This window comes from Lutra lutra, chromosome 13, assembly GCF_902655055.1.
Source record: "Lutra lutra chromosome 13, mLutLut1.2, whole genome shotgun sequence".
Taxonomy (NCBI): Eukaryota; Metazoa; Chordata; class Mammalia; order Carnivora; family Mustelidae; genus Lutra; species Lutra lutra.
Genome location: NC_062290.1, coordinates 82763438 through 82778267, shown reverse-complemented (window position 1 = coordinate 82778267; position 14830 = coordinate 82763438). Strand labels below are relative to the sequence as shown.

General features: G+C 59.6%; 1 protein-coding gene across 11 annotated transcripts in view; it reads right to left on the bottom strand.

The window, feature by feature from the left end:
- Positions 1 to 14830, bottom strand: part of DAB2IP (DAB2 interacting protein) — a 188514-nt gene that overhangs the window by 17060 nt on the left and 156624 nt on the right. For all 11 annotated transcript variants that reach the window (XM_047699366.1, XM_047699364.1, XM_047699374.1 and 8 more), the window contains 6 exons: positions 10344 to 10497; positions 8391 to 8489; positions 7043 to 7597; positions 3976 to 4120; positions 3748 to 3892; positions 1289 to 1525 (listed from right to left, as the gene is read on the bottom strand). In XM_047699366.1, coding sequence (XP_047555322.1) covers positions 1289 to 1525; positions 3748 to 3892; positions 3976 to 4120; positions 7043 to 7597; positions 8391 to 8489; positions 10344 to 10497 — 1335 coding nt within the window. The remainder of the gene's footprint in view (positions 1 to 1288; positions 1526 to 3747; positions 3893 to 3975; positions 4121 to 7042; positions 7598 to 8390; positions 8490 to 10343; positions 10498 to 14830) is intronic.

Below are 14830 nucleotides of genomic sequence, written 5' to 3'. Positions count from 1 at the left end.
TTTCAGTTTGTGTCTGGCAGGCCTCTCTGCTGAGCTTTTGGACGTGCACATCCACACGCCCCTCCCCTGCCCCTGGCCTGGCCAAGTGACATCCGCTCTGTTGCCCCAGACCCATGCCCTGCCACCAAGCTGCCTATCCTCGGGGGGACCATCCCCCAGATAGCTGAGCCAGAAGCCTGGTGGTGTCCGGCTTCTCACTTTCTCACCGGTGAGACCTGCTGACTTTATCTTCCAGTAACTCCAGACCCCACAGCCACTGCCTCCTGTACCGCCACCCCGTGCCCCCAACACTTCTGCCACAGTTTCTTTTGTGGGTGGGAACCACGGCTTCCAGCTGCCTGCTGTGCTCCCTCCACGTGCCCCTGACTTTCGGGCTAATGGGTTTAGGACCCCGAACGGAGGACAGCCAACCTCCCTCTTGCTTCAGGCTGTCCAGTGGCTCTCGCTGCCCCACCTGCACCTCAAGTCCCTGAGACCTCTCACATCTCGCCTCCCACTCCCCCTGGCCTGGCGCATGATGAGTCGGGGATGCCGGGGTCCTCATCCTGCCAGCACATGGCCCTCCCGGGGCCTGCCACACCTCTGCTCCTGCTTGCCTCGTCCTGACACGCAGCAGGGGCACGTCTCCCAGGACCACCAGCCCAGGCCCCTCCTAAGAGGCCTGCGCGTCTCTCTCACTGCTCTACTGCTTCTCCCACATCCCTCTCCCTGGGGAAGCATGGGTCCGGCAGGCTGGGGCCAGATGTGACTCAGAGCCCCGCACAGAGATGCCTACATAGGGCCCCATCCACACTGCAAACGAGCCCTTCCGTTTCCACCCACTGGCTCCAAGGGACAGCTAAGAACACTGAAGTGCTTTCTGAGCAAAGACCTCCTTCACGGCATCAAACAAGGGCAGTCTGTAACAACCTGAGAGCCCAGCCGGCCAGGCGGGTTACGGAAACACGGGCCATTCTCCCTGGAAGGCATATTAGTCATTCATTGCAAAATGAGGCTTATGAATGTTAAGTACACGGGATAATCCTTATGATAAAATGTTAATTCAAAAAAGCAGAAGGAAAAAATATCTCCTCTTCTCACCTTTGAAAAATGAAGGAAACGTACCCAAATGCCATGTACTTTCTGTAGGGGGAGGATGAGGGGTGGAGATTTTGTTGTGAACAACGGGGACAGGAAGAACTGAGGACAGCGGGGCCATACATGGGGACTGTGCACCACCCAACTCCAACTCATCCCGGCGGCTCCAGCCGGCGCCCAGACTCCGTCCCGAGGGGCGCCCGGCACTCACTTGGCGAAGTTGGCCAGGTTCTGGGTGACCTTGGCGATGAGGGTGAGGGTGCGGGCGGTGCGGTCGTCAGGGTACTCCTGCAGCAGGTTGAAGAGTGAGGGCGACATGATGGCCGGGCAGAGGAAGCGCAGGAACAGGGAGGCACTGATGAGCCGCTCGCTGATGTCAGGCCGGCCGCGGCTGCTACACTCCTGCCGCCACGAGGCAAACACCTCTTTCAGCTCCCGTGGGAAGACACTGAGGGGACAGAGGACGGGGGGCCAGTCATCGGGCAGGGTGCCAGGGCAGGAGGGTGCACAGCAGGGACCCAGTTCTGGGCCTGGGAGCGGGGGAGGTGGGCTGCGGGGGAGCTAGCCAGCACAGGGGAGCATGGCGCAGCGAGGGCCAAGGGAAAGCTTGGTGGAAGGAGCAGGACAGTTGAGCTCCAGGCAGGGCGGTAGACTCTCCACAAAGGGGCCAAGAGGGGAGGGGCACGGGCACAGAAAGGCCAGGTCTCTGTCCCAACAAGAACCAGTGGCAGTGGCTAGCCTGCCCCGGGGCTTCACTCTCCGCTTCCAACACCAGGCACGAGGCACAGGGAGGAGAACACAACTGGAACCGGTTACTGCTCCCTAAAGCCATCACTGGCTGCTGAGACTCACTCCCTTCGCTTGAATCATGTGCAGGAATTGGACGGCCTCAGCAGAGCTCAGAATGATCAAGATGGGATGAGAAGACAGCTTTCCCCTTTCTCGGCGGGAAGGCAAATGGAGGGAGTGCACCCCCACCCACCCATGGGGGGCCAGTGGGGATGGACAGGGTTCCTAGCACCCAGCTGGGGGCTCTCTCTGCTGAGCATCCACTGCCTGCTCCAGTCAGGCCCCACTGGCCAATCTTGAAGTGGTTTCCCTAACCTTTACCCAGAAAAGAGATGCTTCCCACCCCAGGAAAGACCAGGCCCAGCCCTGCGTAGACTCTACGCCTGGCTCCATCACTGGCTCTGTCACTGGCTCCATTGCTAGCTCTGTCGCTGGCTCAGGGTGTTCTGAGCAAGTGCCCAGCCCTCCCTGACCTTCAGTTCCCTCACTCTTACAATGAGAATAGGGCCTGCCCTGCCAAGTTCACACGACCATCTCAAGGACCATCTCAAGGCCGTAGGAAGCCTTAATCAACTCACAAGGCTTTTGCCCAACAAGCCCAGCACCTGCCCAGCAGGCTCTCCACAGTGAATGAGGCTGAACCGGCAAAAGCATGCTGGAGAGACAGCGACAGGGGAGCAGGCCAAGGATCCTTAGTCCTGGCCCTCGAAATGCCTGACCAAGACCAGGCAGGGGGCGGCTGTGGAGCAATGATATCTGTGGAAGGCCTGTCCAGAAGGGTGCCTCTGGGCGTCTGACAAATGTCAGAAAGAGGAAATGGGAAATTGTCCACGGGTGTTTCCCTGTGTCCCACACCCAGTCTACCCTGGGAAGGTGCCGGAGGGTGAAAGCACAGCCCAGCCCAAGGGCGGGAGGTATGTTCCCAAAGCGTTCAGGGCTGTGTCTCTACCACCAGGTCCCGTGATCACTTCTGGCCCAGCCCAGGGGGCCAGGCTGACCCTAGGTGGGTACCCTGTGCAGCCCAGGGGCAGAGGACATAGTAGGGAAACATCCATTCTGCGGTCTCTGGCTGTTCCCTCTGCTCCCTGCCCGCGGCTCTCACTCACCGAGCAGGCCTATCTCTGCTAGTCTTTCAGGAGCAGCAAGCCATTCCTGGGCCCTCCTAGGTCCAGCCCTGAGCTGGCGGATCAAACTACCCCAGGGAGTTCCAAGTATATGCAGGAAAGATCTGGACACAGGCACAATCTCCCTCTGACAGAAGTGCCCAGGAGGGGTGAGACAACCATGTTTGATACCATGAAGGGGGGCCGCTGAGGGGAGGCAGGCATAAGGCCTTAAAACAGGAAGGGAGGTGGCATGTGGTGGTGGGGCTGCGGCGGGGGAGGGAGGTCCTGCCCAAGAAAGGAGTGAGGTATGGCGCGGGGGACAGGTGGTGGCGGCAACCCTGTGGACAGTGGAGAGGCCTCGCATGAAGCCATCTGCCTGGCCCTGGAGGGTGCCTGGACAGGGCCTTACCCACCTCGCTCCCCGCGCTGCGGCTCTGACACCTGCGACAGCGGCCGGCCCACGGACGGGGCCCGCTAAGAGACTCAGTGACGCGCTGCCCCATCGATTCTCCACCCCGTGTCCTGCACAGATTCTGGGACCCTCTTCTACATCGGAGAGCCCACCAAGGACCAGGACAGGGGGCCAGGCAGGAGGGAGGTCCCCTCCCAGAGCCACTACTTGGGAGCTACGTGAGGCTACAGCTGGGCCACCAGTGCCCTCATCAACCCTCCGCTCTATCATGTAGGAGTCATGGAGGATGGAGCCCGAGGGCCTTGCCCAGCACCCTGTGGACACACTGACAGGAGCAGGGCCAGGGGCGCCGGCGGCACTGACCAGTAGGAGTTGATGATCTTGCAGAAGGCCAGCTCGCAGCACATCTTGAGGTTGCCCTGGTGCTCAGGGAGGTCGGCGGCCGAGCACTTGCTCGGGTCTACTTCGCAGTTCTCGTCCGACTCATACAGTGCTTTGATGAACTCACCTGGGGCAGGAGGCAGCGAGAGGGCGTAAGGACTGGCGAGGGCGGGCCTCCCACCGCCCGCAGCTAGCCTGCATGCTCCCTACCTAGCGCGTCCTGCAGGTACTTCTGGCCCACCAGCTTGAGGTACTCCTCGATGGCCTTAGTGGCCAGGGTGTTCTCCCGGAAAATAAGGTGTTCATTGTCCCCGCAGCGGTCTACCTCTGACATCATCAGGTCGGTCAGGAAGTCCTGGGAAGGCAGGTGAGAAGAGCGGATGTGAGCAGGCCCGAATCGCAGGACCCAAGGATCCCCACCCCCACTCCCCAGCCAGAAGGACCCCCTCCTTGCAGCTGGCCGCTGTGGTGCCCACCTCCGAGAGCCTCGGGCGGGTGAGCATGGGCGGCCCATGGAGGGTAGACACCTGGAGGAGGTAACATGAGAGCTGGGTCCAGCTGCCACATGGATCCCGGAGCCAACTGCACTGTGGTCAGCCCCGCCTGACTCAAACCCTGACCAGGCCTGGCCAGGAGACTGGAGCAGATCTCCCTTCCCGTCGCCAACAGCGCTGAAGAGGACACATAGGCCACCTCCCTCCACTGTATTAACAGCCGCCACGATCCTCCTGCCCATGACTCTGGCAGGGTCTCCCACACCAGACAGACTTGTTTTGTGCCGCCCCACGGGGGAAGCTGTCCAGACGCCCTGGAAGGCCGTGGACCAGGGCTCAGATGGCGAGAACACAGTCCTCGGCTTGAGTGGTGAGGCAGCCCCTCACCGCTGTGGGTCCCAGGCTTCTGGAAGGCAGCTATGAACCTGAGGATACTACAGGTCCCCTACACAGTGTCACAGGGCGACCCTGGAAGGAGCCTGAGCCTATGCCCTCTCTCCTGACTGCGAAGATGAGGTACGGTGAGCCTGCCTCCCTTGGGAGCCCCTGCCTCCTCAAGCCCTCAGCCAACCCTGTGACCTGGGGGAGGGGAAGAGAGGGAATCAGAGACCTAGCGGAGGGAGACAGAGGTGGCAAGGCAGCCAGCATGGGCCAGGGTTTCTGGTGCCCTGGAAATCCCTCACACTAATACGCACCGCTTTGGGCCCTTTGAAATCACAAGTGGCCCCTGAAATAGAGAAATCAGTTCTAGGTGGAGGAGACCTACCGGCCAAAGGGGGAGAGGGGGAGTGGCTGATGCCTCTCTGGGTATCACACAGCCCAAGTACCCCTTCCTGCCCTACGGATGAGATGGAGGGCCCCCTTCTCTGAGGACACAGAAGCAGAGGCAAGTACTGCCATGGGGCCTTGCAGCTCCACTGGGCTCTGGCTCCCGGTCACAGGTCTTCCTCAACTCCTGGGGTGGGCGCGAGGCCCAGGCTGGGACGAGAAGCTCTCTTTAGAGCTAAAACCCAATGAAGGGAAACAGGCACAGAATAGTAAAGTGACCTGTCCAAGTCCACACACAGCTACCTGGGCCAGATCTGGAGTGGGGATGGCAGGGAGAAACCCTGGAGTCCAAGGGCAGGAAATCTACAAAGTCACCGCCCTGGAGGGCAGAGCCTGGGGAGAGGGCAGAAAGGTGCTGAGATGCCCACTCCCACAACCTTTATCTCAGGATTGCAGGGCCCTTATTAGACACTCTGCTTCTCCCCCAGAATGCCCCATTAGTTCCCAAGTGTTCAGAGAGAAGAAGCTCACAGGCACATCACCCCAGCTCAAGTTACTTTCCATGGTTCTAATGATCCCCCAGGCCCACTGAGGGCAGCTAGAGCCGGGCGTCCAACTCCCTCCACGGTGGGGACCACAAGCCTTATAAACAAAGGTCACCGCAGAAGGAAGTCGGATTGCCAGGCCAGCCCAGCCCAGCCCTTGCGGTCGGGTCTTGAAAGAACAGACACAGCAGCAGAAGAGGCCTCGCTCACTCCCTCTCTGGGGGCTAGGGGCTCCCTCAGTTCATTCGGTTTCCCAGCAGCCTACCAACACTGACCAGAGCCTGTCCAGCCTAGTCAGGTCCAAAGGCTGGGGGGGGGAGGAAACTCAGCACTCCCTCCCCGCACATAGACCATGCTGAGGAAGTCCCTCTCCTTGAGGGGGGCCACCAGTCCAATAGGTGGGGGGCTCTAGAGGGCCCAAAGGGGGCCAAAGACTTCTGGGAACAGGTAAGGGAATAAGGGGCCCTGATGGGAGTTATGAGCCTGGGCCCCCACCCCACATCTACCCCTGTCCCAGACTGTGAGGACTCAGGACCTTGACACATGGCGGTCCCTCACCTCCATCACAGGCCACTTGGCTCTCAAACCACACCATGTCCAGAGCACAGAGGCCCAGCTCCTTCTTTTTACTTCGTAAATGTGGATAAGACATTCATGTTTTATTCTCCTATGACACGGGCCAGCACCCGCGGCCTTCCGCACTGTCCAGTCCTTCTCCACTGAACCCCCTTCAGGTAGCTCTCCACCAACGGAAAGGGCAGGGTGGAGGGGTAGGGGTCCACCTCTGAAGCCCACAGAACCACGCTCCACTGTGCTGGGCAGCTGGGCAGTGGGGGCCTTCCTGAAAGAGCCTACTTGTCTCCAGTCAGGTGCGAGGGGCTGAGTGCAGCCTGGAAGATGAAAGCGGGGAGCAGGCAGAGAGATGGGGCCCTCCAACCCTACAGGAGGGCCTGTCGGATGGCTCTGGGACAATCCCCGTTCCGTGGGCTGTGCGGCCAGGAACAGCTGTCACCATAGCAGGCTGACTGCTGAACGGCACAGGCACTGTGTGCACCGTGTATGTGAGCCTGGCTGTGAGCCTGTGTGTCTTACGTGGGAGGGGGAGGCTGGGGGCTAGGACAAGCTGTCACACGTCGGGGATGTCATCCCTCACTGGATGTGTGTCTAGGAGAAGCCAGCCCTCGAGGGCCGCGGAGAGGCCCCTCAAACCTGCTCCTTCGCTCTACGCCGCGACCCCATCCCTCGGCTCCATGCGTGCATTACCAACCAACCGTGGAGGAGGGACACAAAGGCCCCCATTCTGTGACGCAACTCTGGGGCTTAAGGGGCCCACCTGGCTGTGATGGTGCCTCTGTGAGAGCTAAACACCGTGACTCGGACACGGGGGACAGTGGGTAACCTAGTACGCACCACCAGGCCTCCCTGTGGGCCGCACAATGTGCAAAGACCCACCTGTGCCCACACACGCACCTTGACCTTGCCCGTGCTCTGCAGAATGTGCACCAGGGCCGATGCCATCTCCTCCTTAGTCTTGGCACTGAGGATTGGCTCGAGGGCCGCACAGAGCCCCAGGTAGTGGTTGGTGATGTGCTCGGCAAACTCCTTGTACATCTCCATGGGCAGGATGGTGATGGTCTGGTAGCGCGCCTTGATGCGGATCATGGGCCCGGGGCCCTTGCCACCCTTGGGGTTGGGCGTCACCACCGGGTACCACTTCTCCACAAACTGTCGCCCGGCCACGGAGGCAGCCGGCAGGCTCACCAGGCCCAGGTAACTGTTGCGCTCCTTCTTCTTCTTCTTGTCCGTCTCCCGGTACAGGTGGACGGTGACAGTGCGCAGGGGCGGCAGGTTGTGGAACTCAAAGTGCTCCCCCCAGAAGACATTGTCGGTCTTGAGCTTGCCCGTGGTGCGGGCGTAGAGCACGTCGTCCAGGCACAACTCGCACAGGTACTTCTTCTTGGCCGGCAGGTCCTTGGCCTCAATCACCCACAGCTTCAGGATGTGCTCCACACGCCGGCTGTTGTCCTGCACATGTACAAGGGGGCCACGCTCACTGTGGGGGCTGCGGAGAGCTCTCAGACCCGGGAGGGGCCCAGCCCCGACATGGGATCGGGAGGAGGCAGGGACAGCTCTGGAGTCTGGCGGACAAGGGGCTGGGTCTCTGCTCTGCCTTGCGCTAGCCCACTGACCTTAAGCCCGTGACTTAAGCTAAGCCTCGGGTCCCTTTTCTGTGAAATGGGAACAAAATGGAGTGACAGGCCAAGTAAGAGGGCAGCACAAGGCAGAAAACTGTGCCATTTCCCAGCTCTTCTGCATTTGCTGGTCTGTAAAGTCTGTAAAGTCACTTAGAGGTGACCGCTGCTAAGTCCCCTTCTTTAGTGAGGTCACGGCGACCAGGACTCTGCCCAGGCCCTGCAGGCAGGCCATGGAAGCAGGCACAGAAGTGGCCAGTTATAGGAGAGGGATCCATGAATCTGATGGGAGGAGCTGGGGGCCCACCAGCCTAGGCCAGTGGTGCTCCTCTGAAGGAACAGCCGTCCAAGCTGGAACTGGATGCATATGGAACCAGCCATATGCATGGTTAGGGGGCAGGGTGGGGACAGGAAATTCAGGCAGCAGGGCACCAGCACCCAAGTCCTTAATGGCCCCATACTCCGTCCTCTGGCCCGCGTCAGCCTGGCCAAATGGAGCTCCTACTTCAGGGGCCAACACCACTGCCCACTCGGGCGCCGCCTCCACCCCCCATCACGGCCTACACCAGAGAACCCTATTCCGTCCTCCTTGCCAGAGTCTGTGTGTGGTCTGGGTCTAGGCTTACCTTGTTGGGGTGTACCGCTCGCCGGAGGTTCTCCATCCACTTATCCCGCTCGGCTGCCGATCGGCAGGAGAAGCACTTGCTTCCCGACGATGTCGTCACCTGAGGGACGGGCAGGATAGTGTCACAGGAGGGGAGCACAGCAAGGCTGGTATGACGGAAGACCTCTGGGCTCTGGGGACTTCAGCTGCCGGGTCTGCGCCACAGCCACAGAGAGGAGGCAGAACAAGGCTCACAAAGACCTCGTTTGCAGGTGACTCGCTGAGACCCAAGGTCCCAGAGCAGGTCAGCAACAGCAGGACAGCCCAAGCCTATACCAGTTGGTGCCTGGCCCCGGCTCCCCACCCTTGTCTCAGCACCCTTGTCCATAGGAAAGCATCTTTCTGGCTCCAGTCTCTCCCCCAGAGATGGCAGGAGAGAAGGTGAGGGGCCCCCTGTCCAGGTCAGAGGGCAATGCTTACCCAGAACCTCCCTCTATAGGTAAAACCACAGGCACCAAGGAGACAACCACCGGTGAACACAAAGGATCACCTAAGTCCTCAGTTGATGCCTTCTGACAGTTCTTTTCCCAAGTGGCAGTGACAACAGTGATGGTCACAGAAACTTAGCATTTTGGGGCCCACACTGGAGAAATAAGAATTGGGCTATCTAGGGGTGCCTGGGTGGCTCAGAGGGTTAAGCCTCTGCCTTTGGCTCAGGTCATGATCTCAGGGTCCTGGGATCGAGCCCCGCATCGGGCTCTCTGCTCAGCAGGGAGCCTGCTTCCCCACCTCTCTCTGCCTGCCTCTCTGCCTGCTTGTGATCTCTCTCTCTGTCAAATAAATAAATAAAATCTTTAAAAAAAGAAAAAAAAGAATTGGGCTATCTAGGCCTGCTGGGCCCTGGGGTGTTTCTGTCTGAAACCGTTCCCCTCCCCTGTCTTCCTCATCCTTCGGTCTCCTCCAGATGAGGGGACCTAACCCAAGCAGCTCCTACTCTGTTCCTGCTGTCCCCAGCACCAGGCCTAGGGCTCTACAGGGGGAAAGCAGAGTCCTCATCCAGCCACTCAAGGGCCTGCACAAAACAGCACCCCCTGCTGTGGACAAGCCGACAGGCATCAACTTCAGTCTATCCCAAGCAAAGACATCAGAGCCCGCTGGACCAGGAGCCTGGAGCAAGAGGTGGCACCCAGTGAGCACAGAGCGCGCAGCAGGTGCCAGGCTGCACTCCGTTCTTTCCCCAGGGCAGGAGCGCTTGGAGGTTGTCCCTGAGTAGCTGATTTTCATTACCAGGCTCATTCCTCTATCAGAGAGCTCCCCTAATCATGCAAGATTGTTAGGGGTGGGAAGCCTCCCAGAAACAGAGGTGGGAAGAGAATACGAATAATTGGAGAAGCTATTAGGAACTCCCAGGACACCTGCAACATTAGCTACCCTGGCCCTGGTTTGGCCTCGGGCTGCCGTGTGACGGCTGACATCTTCTTGATCACTCTGGGCCTCGGCTTCCCCATCTACAGTGATGGACTGCGCAGGTCACAGCCTTGCACACCCTGCATATGTTGGGTGGCTGTCCCTCTGCTCTCAAACCTTGGGTCACAGAAAGCTAGAAGAAGAAAGGCTCTGGCTCTCATTATGCACAAGGGGAGACAAAGCCCCAAAAGGCAATGGCCTCTCCTACCCCACAATGCGTTTGGGGGGTTTCTGAGGAGTGAGCAGGCTCTGGGGCTTAAGCGATTCTATACAGGCTTTCTCTCCCTCACCCACTGGGACCTTGTGCCCTGCACATGGAGGACAGTGCTGGCCCATTTTCAAGGAGCCCACGGAGCAGAAACAAGCACCCTGTTTCTGGTTTCTTAGGGGCCAAAAGCTATGAGATTTCCAGCCTTGCCCCAAAGCAATCCAGAGAGTGTCTGGATGCAAACCGGCCTGACCAAGAGAGGACACCCATGCCCCACCCCACCCATGCAGGGGGACCCACCTCGAAGCAGTAGTCCTGGCCTAGGATGCTGCTGTGCACCGGCTTGATGACCACCTCCTCCTCCATGCTGAGGTCCAGCGCTTCCACCGCGTTGCTGGGGCTGAGCAGGGACTCGTGGGAGCGAGACTCCTTCAGCCTGGGCATCAGATGGGACCTGGGGGGGGGGGGGGGGCGGGGGTGGCTCTTGCATCAGGCCCAGCCTGCCACGCCCCTCCCTTCCCCCTTTCTCCAGGAAGTCTGCCCAGACCTCCCAGCTAGAGGCAATCACTCCTCCCAAGAAGGGGCATTACAGTCCTGGAGTTACAGGGACCCACCAGGCCCTCTTCCCCACTGGGGGACTCTGGGGAAGTGGCTCAGCCTCTCAGGGAGCAAACTGCTGAGGATGAGGCCACCACGCAGGAGCTGAACATCAGCACCGGGTCTGGGGCAGGGTCCTGGCCTTGGAGACTCACAGCACCCAGGCAACCTTCCCCACCTTCCTTTCCTTGGCCCTGGTCTTCCTCCAAGACCTACGGAGTCAGCCATTTGTCCAGAACGTCATTGTCAACAGAGCCCTTTCACAGAGAGCATCACAGTCCGCGCAGCAGCTCAGGGAGGACAGCAACAGGACTTCCGCCTCTCCCCAGCTACATACAAGGACACGAGGCTCAAACCAGGAAGGATGCAGCAGTCTCTGCTCGGTCCCTGAGATACTGAAACTCGGACAGGGCCCATGTACTGGAGCTTGGGCCCAAGGCCAGGGTCAGTGGGCCCCATGTGGACACAAAGAGCAGAGGTAGAGGGCCACCTGGTGCCCAAATGGAGCCCAGACCAGGATGGGCTCTGAGAGACCTGTGCACACTGCTTACTTACTGTGTGGCCCTGAGGAAGTCAATTCCCCTCTCTGAGCCTAGGTTTCCTCAGCATATCACATGGAAAGCACCTCAGATGGCACATGTACCAGAGCTTGGTGGAGTCCTCAGAGAGGTGAATGTCCCTTCCAGAGCCAATGGCACAGAGCAGAGCCCTACCGCAGCCCCCTCCCACAGCTGGGACCTGAGGACTAGCAGGCCTGCCAAGCCCTCCCCTGGCATGGAAGCTGGGCAAGCCTTGCTCCTACTGTTGTCCATAGCCCACACCCCTGCAACCAGCACAGAACCCACCCTGGGCTTAGCCCACCCAGACTTCCTTCCCCCAACAACTTCTGCCTTTCAGCTCCTGGCCTCTAATGGCCCAAGGCCCAAGCTATCATTCTCTCCCTGTCTCAGCAAAGATCCCACCTCAGGCAGGAAGATCTGGCAGGGACACCAGACACTTCCCACAGGTCACAATGCTGTAGCCCTTATCTCTACGACCATTGGAGGTAAGGGGGAACTGAGGCCCACAATGTGGGGGCTCAGGAATCCAGAGATGAGCCAACAGGCCCTGCCCAGAGGCTTCACAGGCTTCAAGAAGCCACTCTCCACCCTCTAGACTCTCCATGTCCATGGCAGCAGCCTTCTCTAACATGGAGTCCTGTGCTAGGCACTCCATGGGAGTCAGAGCCCGAAGTGGGACCCCAGCCCTAGGGAGCCCCAGAGCTTGACCCAAGAGACCCAGTGAGCCTCCCTGCAACTGCTCCCCACCATGCCCAGCATGAAGCTGGCACAGGGTAAGGCTCAGATCACTCAAGCTGAACAGATGCGTTCACGTAGGACTCCTGAGAGCCCAAGGGGAATGCGCAGACCAGAGGGAAGCTGTGGGGCAGGCTGAGGTCAGGTTAGAGCCTGTGAGCTCACACGTAGAGCCTAGCGAGACTCCAGGCCAGTAGCATACACAGCTACACTGGCTCCGCTTCTCTGGCACCCTGTCCCTGGGAAGTGGCTTTCCCAAACATGCACAGTGGCCCACCACACCACCTGCCCTTAACCAGTTCCCCAGGTCCTGCTCCAGTGGCCCGTTCCCCACCCTCATCACAGCACTGGCCTGGGCTGGGGGTAGGTTTGTAGTCCCTGCAGCTGCAATAGGCCACCCTGGGCTGTCCACCACATGGGGCAGACTCCAGGCCTCCCTCCCAGGATGGGGCTTCACAGCTCAGTGCAAGAGAGGCCCTGCCCCAGAGGCAGGAAAAGTCACCCCACCCAGGAAGGGCTGGGACCCACCACGCCTACACTTGCTGTCTGGGACTAGAAACCCAGCCGGCAGGCCAGGATCAAGCTGCTTTCTGACCCAGCCTGGAAACTCCTGCCAGGTAAGGATGCTGGGAGGGCGGAGTATGGACCCAGGAAGTGCAAAGGGAGTCACGGTTCAACAGACTGGTCCTACCCAGGGAGAGCTAGGGGGCTCTGGTTTTATAGCCCAGGAGCCCCGCAGTCCAGGTCAGACCTCAAAGCAGCCAGAGCCTGGAACCTATGGCTGCAGAACCCTCCTCTTCCTTCCTCATCATCCTGCTCCATAAATACGCCCCAGCTGGCCCAGGCCTCCTTGAGAAGGTTCCTGGCTGAACAGAGGCGGTGGGCAAACTCACAGCTAGGGCAACCTGGCTGCAGCTGGGCAGCCGTGACCCTCCCAACCTCCCGGGGGCTTCTCTAGGCTGGGGGACTGGAGCAGAGGCCACACCTGGGCCAGCCAGTAGCTACTCCGAGGTGTGCCAGTCTGTTTCTGCACAGGAAAGGGCCAGGCTCAAAGTGCTGCCCCATTGGGTAGGGACAGAACCAGAGGGGCGGGGCTCCTGATTCGCAGGCAGACACATATCCTTCCCACTCAGCCTGAGTCCACCTGTTCCCCTCCTCCCCAAAAGGCTCCTGGTGGGAGAGAAAAGGGTCACAAGAGGCCCAGAGGGAGCTGTTCTGCTGTGACCCCGCCAGGGTGAAAGGTCCTGGCAGAGGCTGAGTGTGTCCCTGGTGGTGGCTGATAAAATGACTAGGGCTTGGGAAGGAAAAATTGTCACTTGGTCACTTCCTGAAACCAGAAGTATCACCAAATGGCTTAGGAACCACCTCATCCAGGAAGCCAGCCCTGTCCTAGGCCTGCAGGACCCCCTAATACTCTACACCAGCCCGTGCCATCAATGAGTCAAAGTATGCCTTCACCCAGCCCTGCCTTTGCCTTCGAACAGCATCTTAGGGTGGTGTTTTGCTCACCTAAAGCTCACCTATAAACTGCCCAAAAAGCCCAACGAGGCAGGGAGAAGGGTGGAGGGCACCGCAGACCGCCCAGGCTCCCAGCAGGCAGCAGGAGGCTCAGTCTCCCGACCTAAGAAGCTCCGGAAAAGGAGACCAGCTGCCAGCTACTGCCTTGCTCCCAACTCCATTGCCGGGAGGTACTCCACCCAGAAGCACCCGCCTCCATCAGGTGCAGGACACCCAGCTGCTCACTTCTACATCCCTTTCACCAGCAACATTCATCTACCCATTTACAGAAAGGTAAGGGGCTCAGGGAGCAGCAGTGACCTGATCTGCCCAAGGCCCCTGCTGCAATGGGGCCCTGGTTGGTCTGGGAGCCCTGCCCACGGTTGCCTTGTATGGTACAGGGGTCTGGAGCCTGATGCCATTGTGTACAGGTCTCTGTGACCCCTAACCCCACATCAGGTCCCTCCCTGCCACTCCACGGCTAGCGTAAGAGAGAAGGTGGCCCAAGAGTCCCACTGCATGGCCTCCTCCAGCGCCCAGATTTGTCCCATGATGGCTTACCCCAATGACCTCCTGTGGTCCCTGGAGACCAGAGCTACCACACTAAAGGGAGCAAAAGCCTTCACATTGCTGCAGCCCAGGTCCGAGCTCATTCTCACAACAACCCTGCCAGGGATGCCATGGGACTGCACTGGGCTCAGATCTCAGTCCAGACTGCGGGCTCCGTGCGCCTGGCCCTCCTCACCAGAGCAGAGCTGGCAGCTCTGGGCTGTGCCCACAGGAAATGTTACATATATCCCTTTGCTGAAACCTCACATGGCCGAGAAGCAAATACTGAGCTCACCCCCACTTCACCAGGGAGAGACAAGCCTGCTCCGAGAGGGCAGGCCCAGGGGCTGGTCTTCCTCCTAGTGTCACCTCCATACCTCAACCCCCTGGGGGCCACTTCTTTATCTGAAAAAGAAGGGCCTTGCTTCAAACAAAATCCAACAGAAACAAGCAGACACTGAAGTGTATAAAGAGAATTTTCAGAGAGAGGCGATTCTCAGGGCCTGGAGCAGAAGAGGGGTTCCCGGCCAGGAATGCATGGAATTCAGTACCAGCCCCGCTTGCTGGGGTCCCTCTGCCTGCTCTCCCTCACCCTGGTCTGCTCTTCCCCAGGACTCACAGCTCCCTCAGGCAGGCCTCCAGGGATATGTCGTCCCCTCGTCCTATCCAAATTCAACACTCAACATCAGCACACCCTCCTCCGTGAAGCCTTCCCAGAGTTCCCGGAGACAGTAACCTTGCAATGGTCCCAACCCCTGACAGTCATCAGGCTATGCTAGGAAGGTCTGTCACAGACCATCTTCCTGTCTGGCTGGGGGCTCCTGGTGGGTAGGGCTGGATATGTCTCAG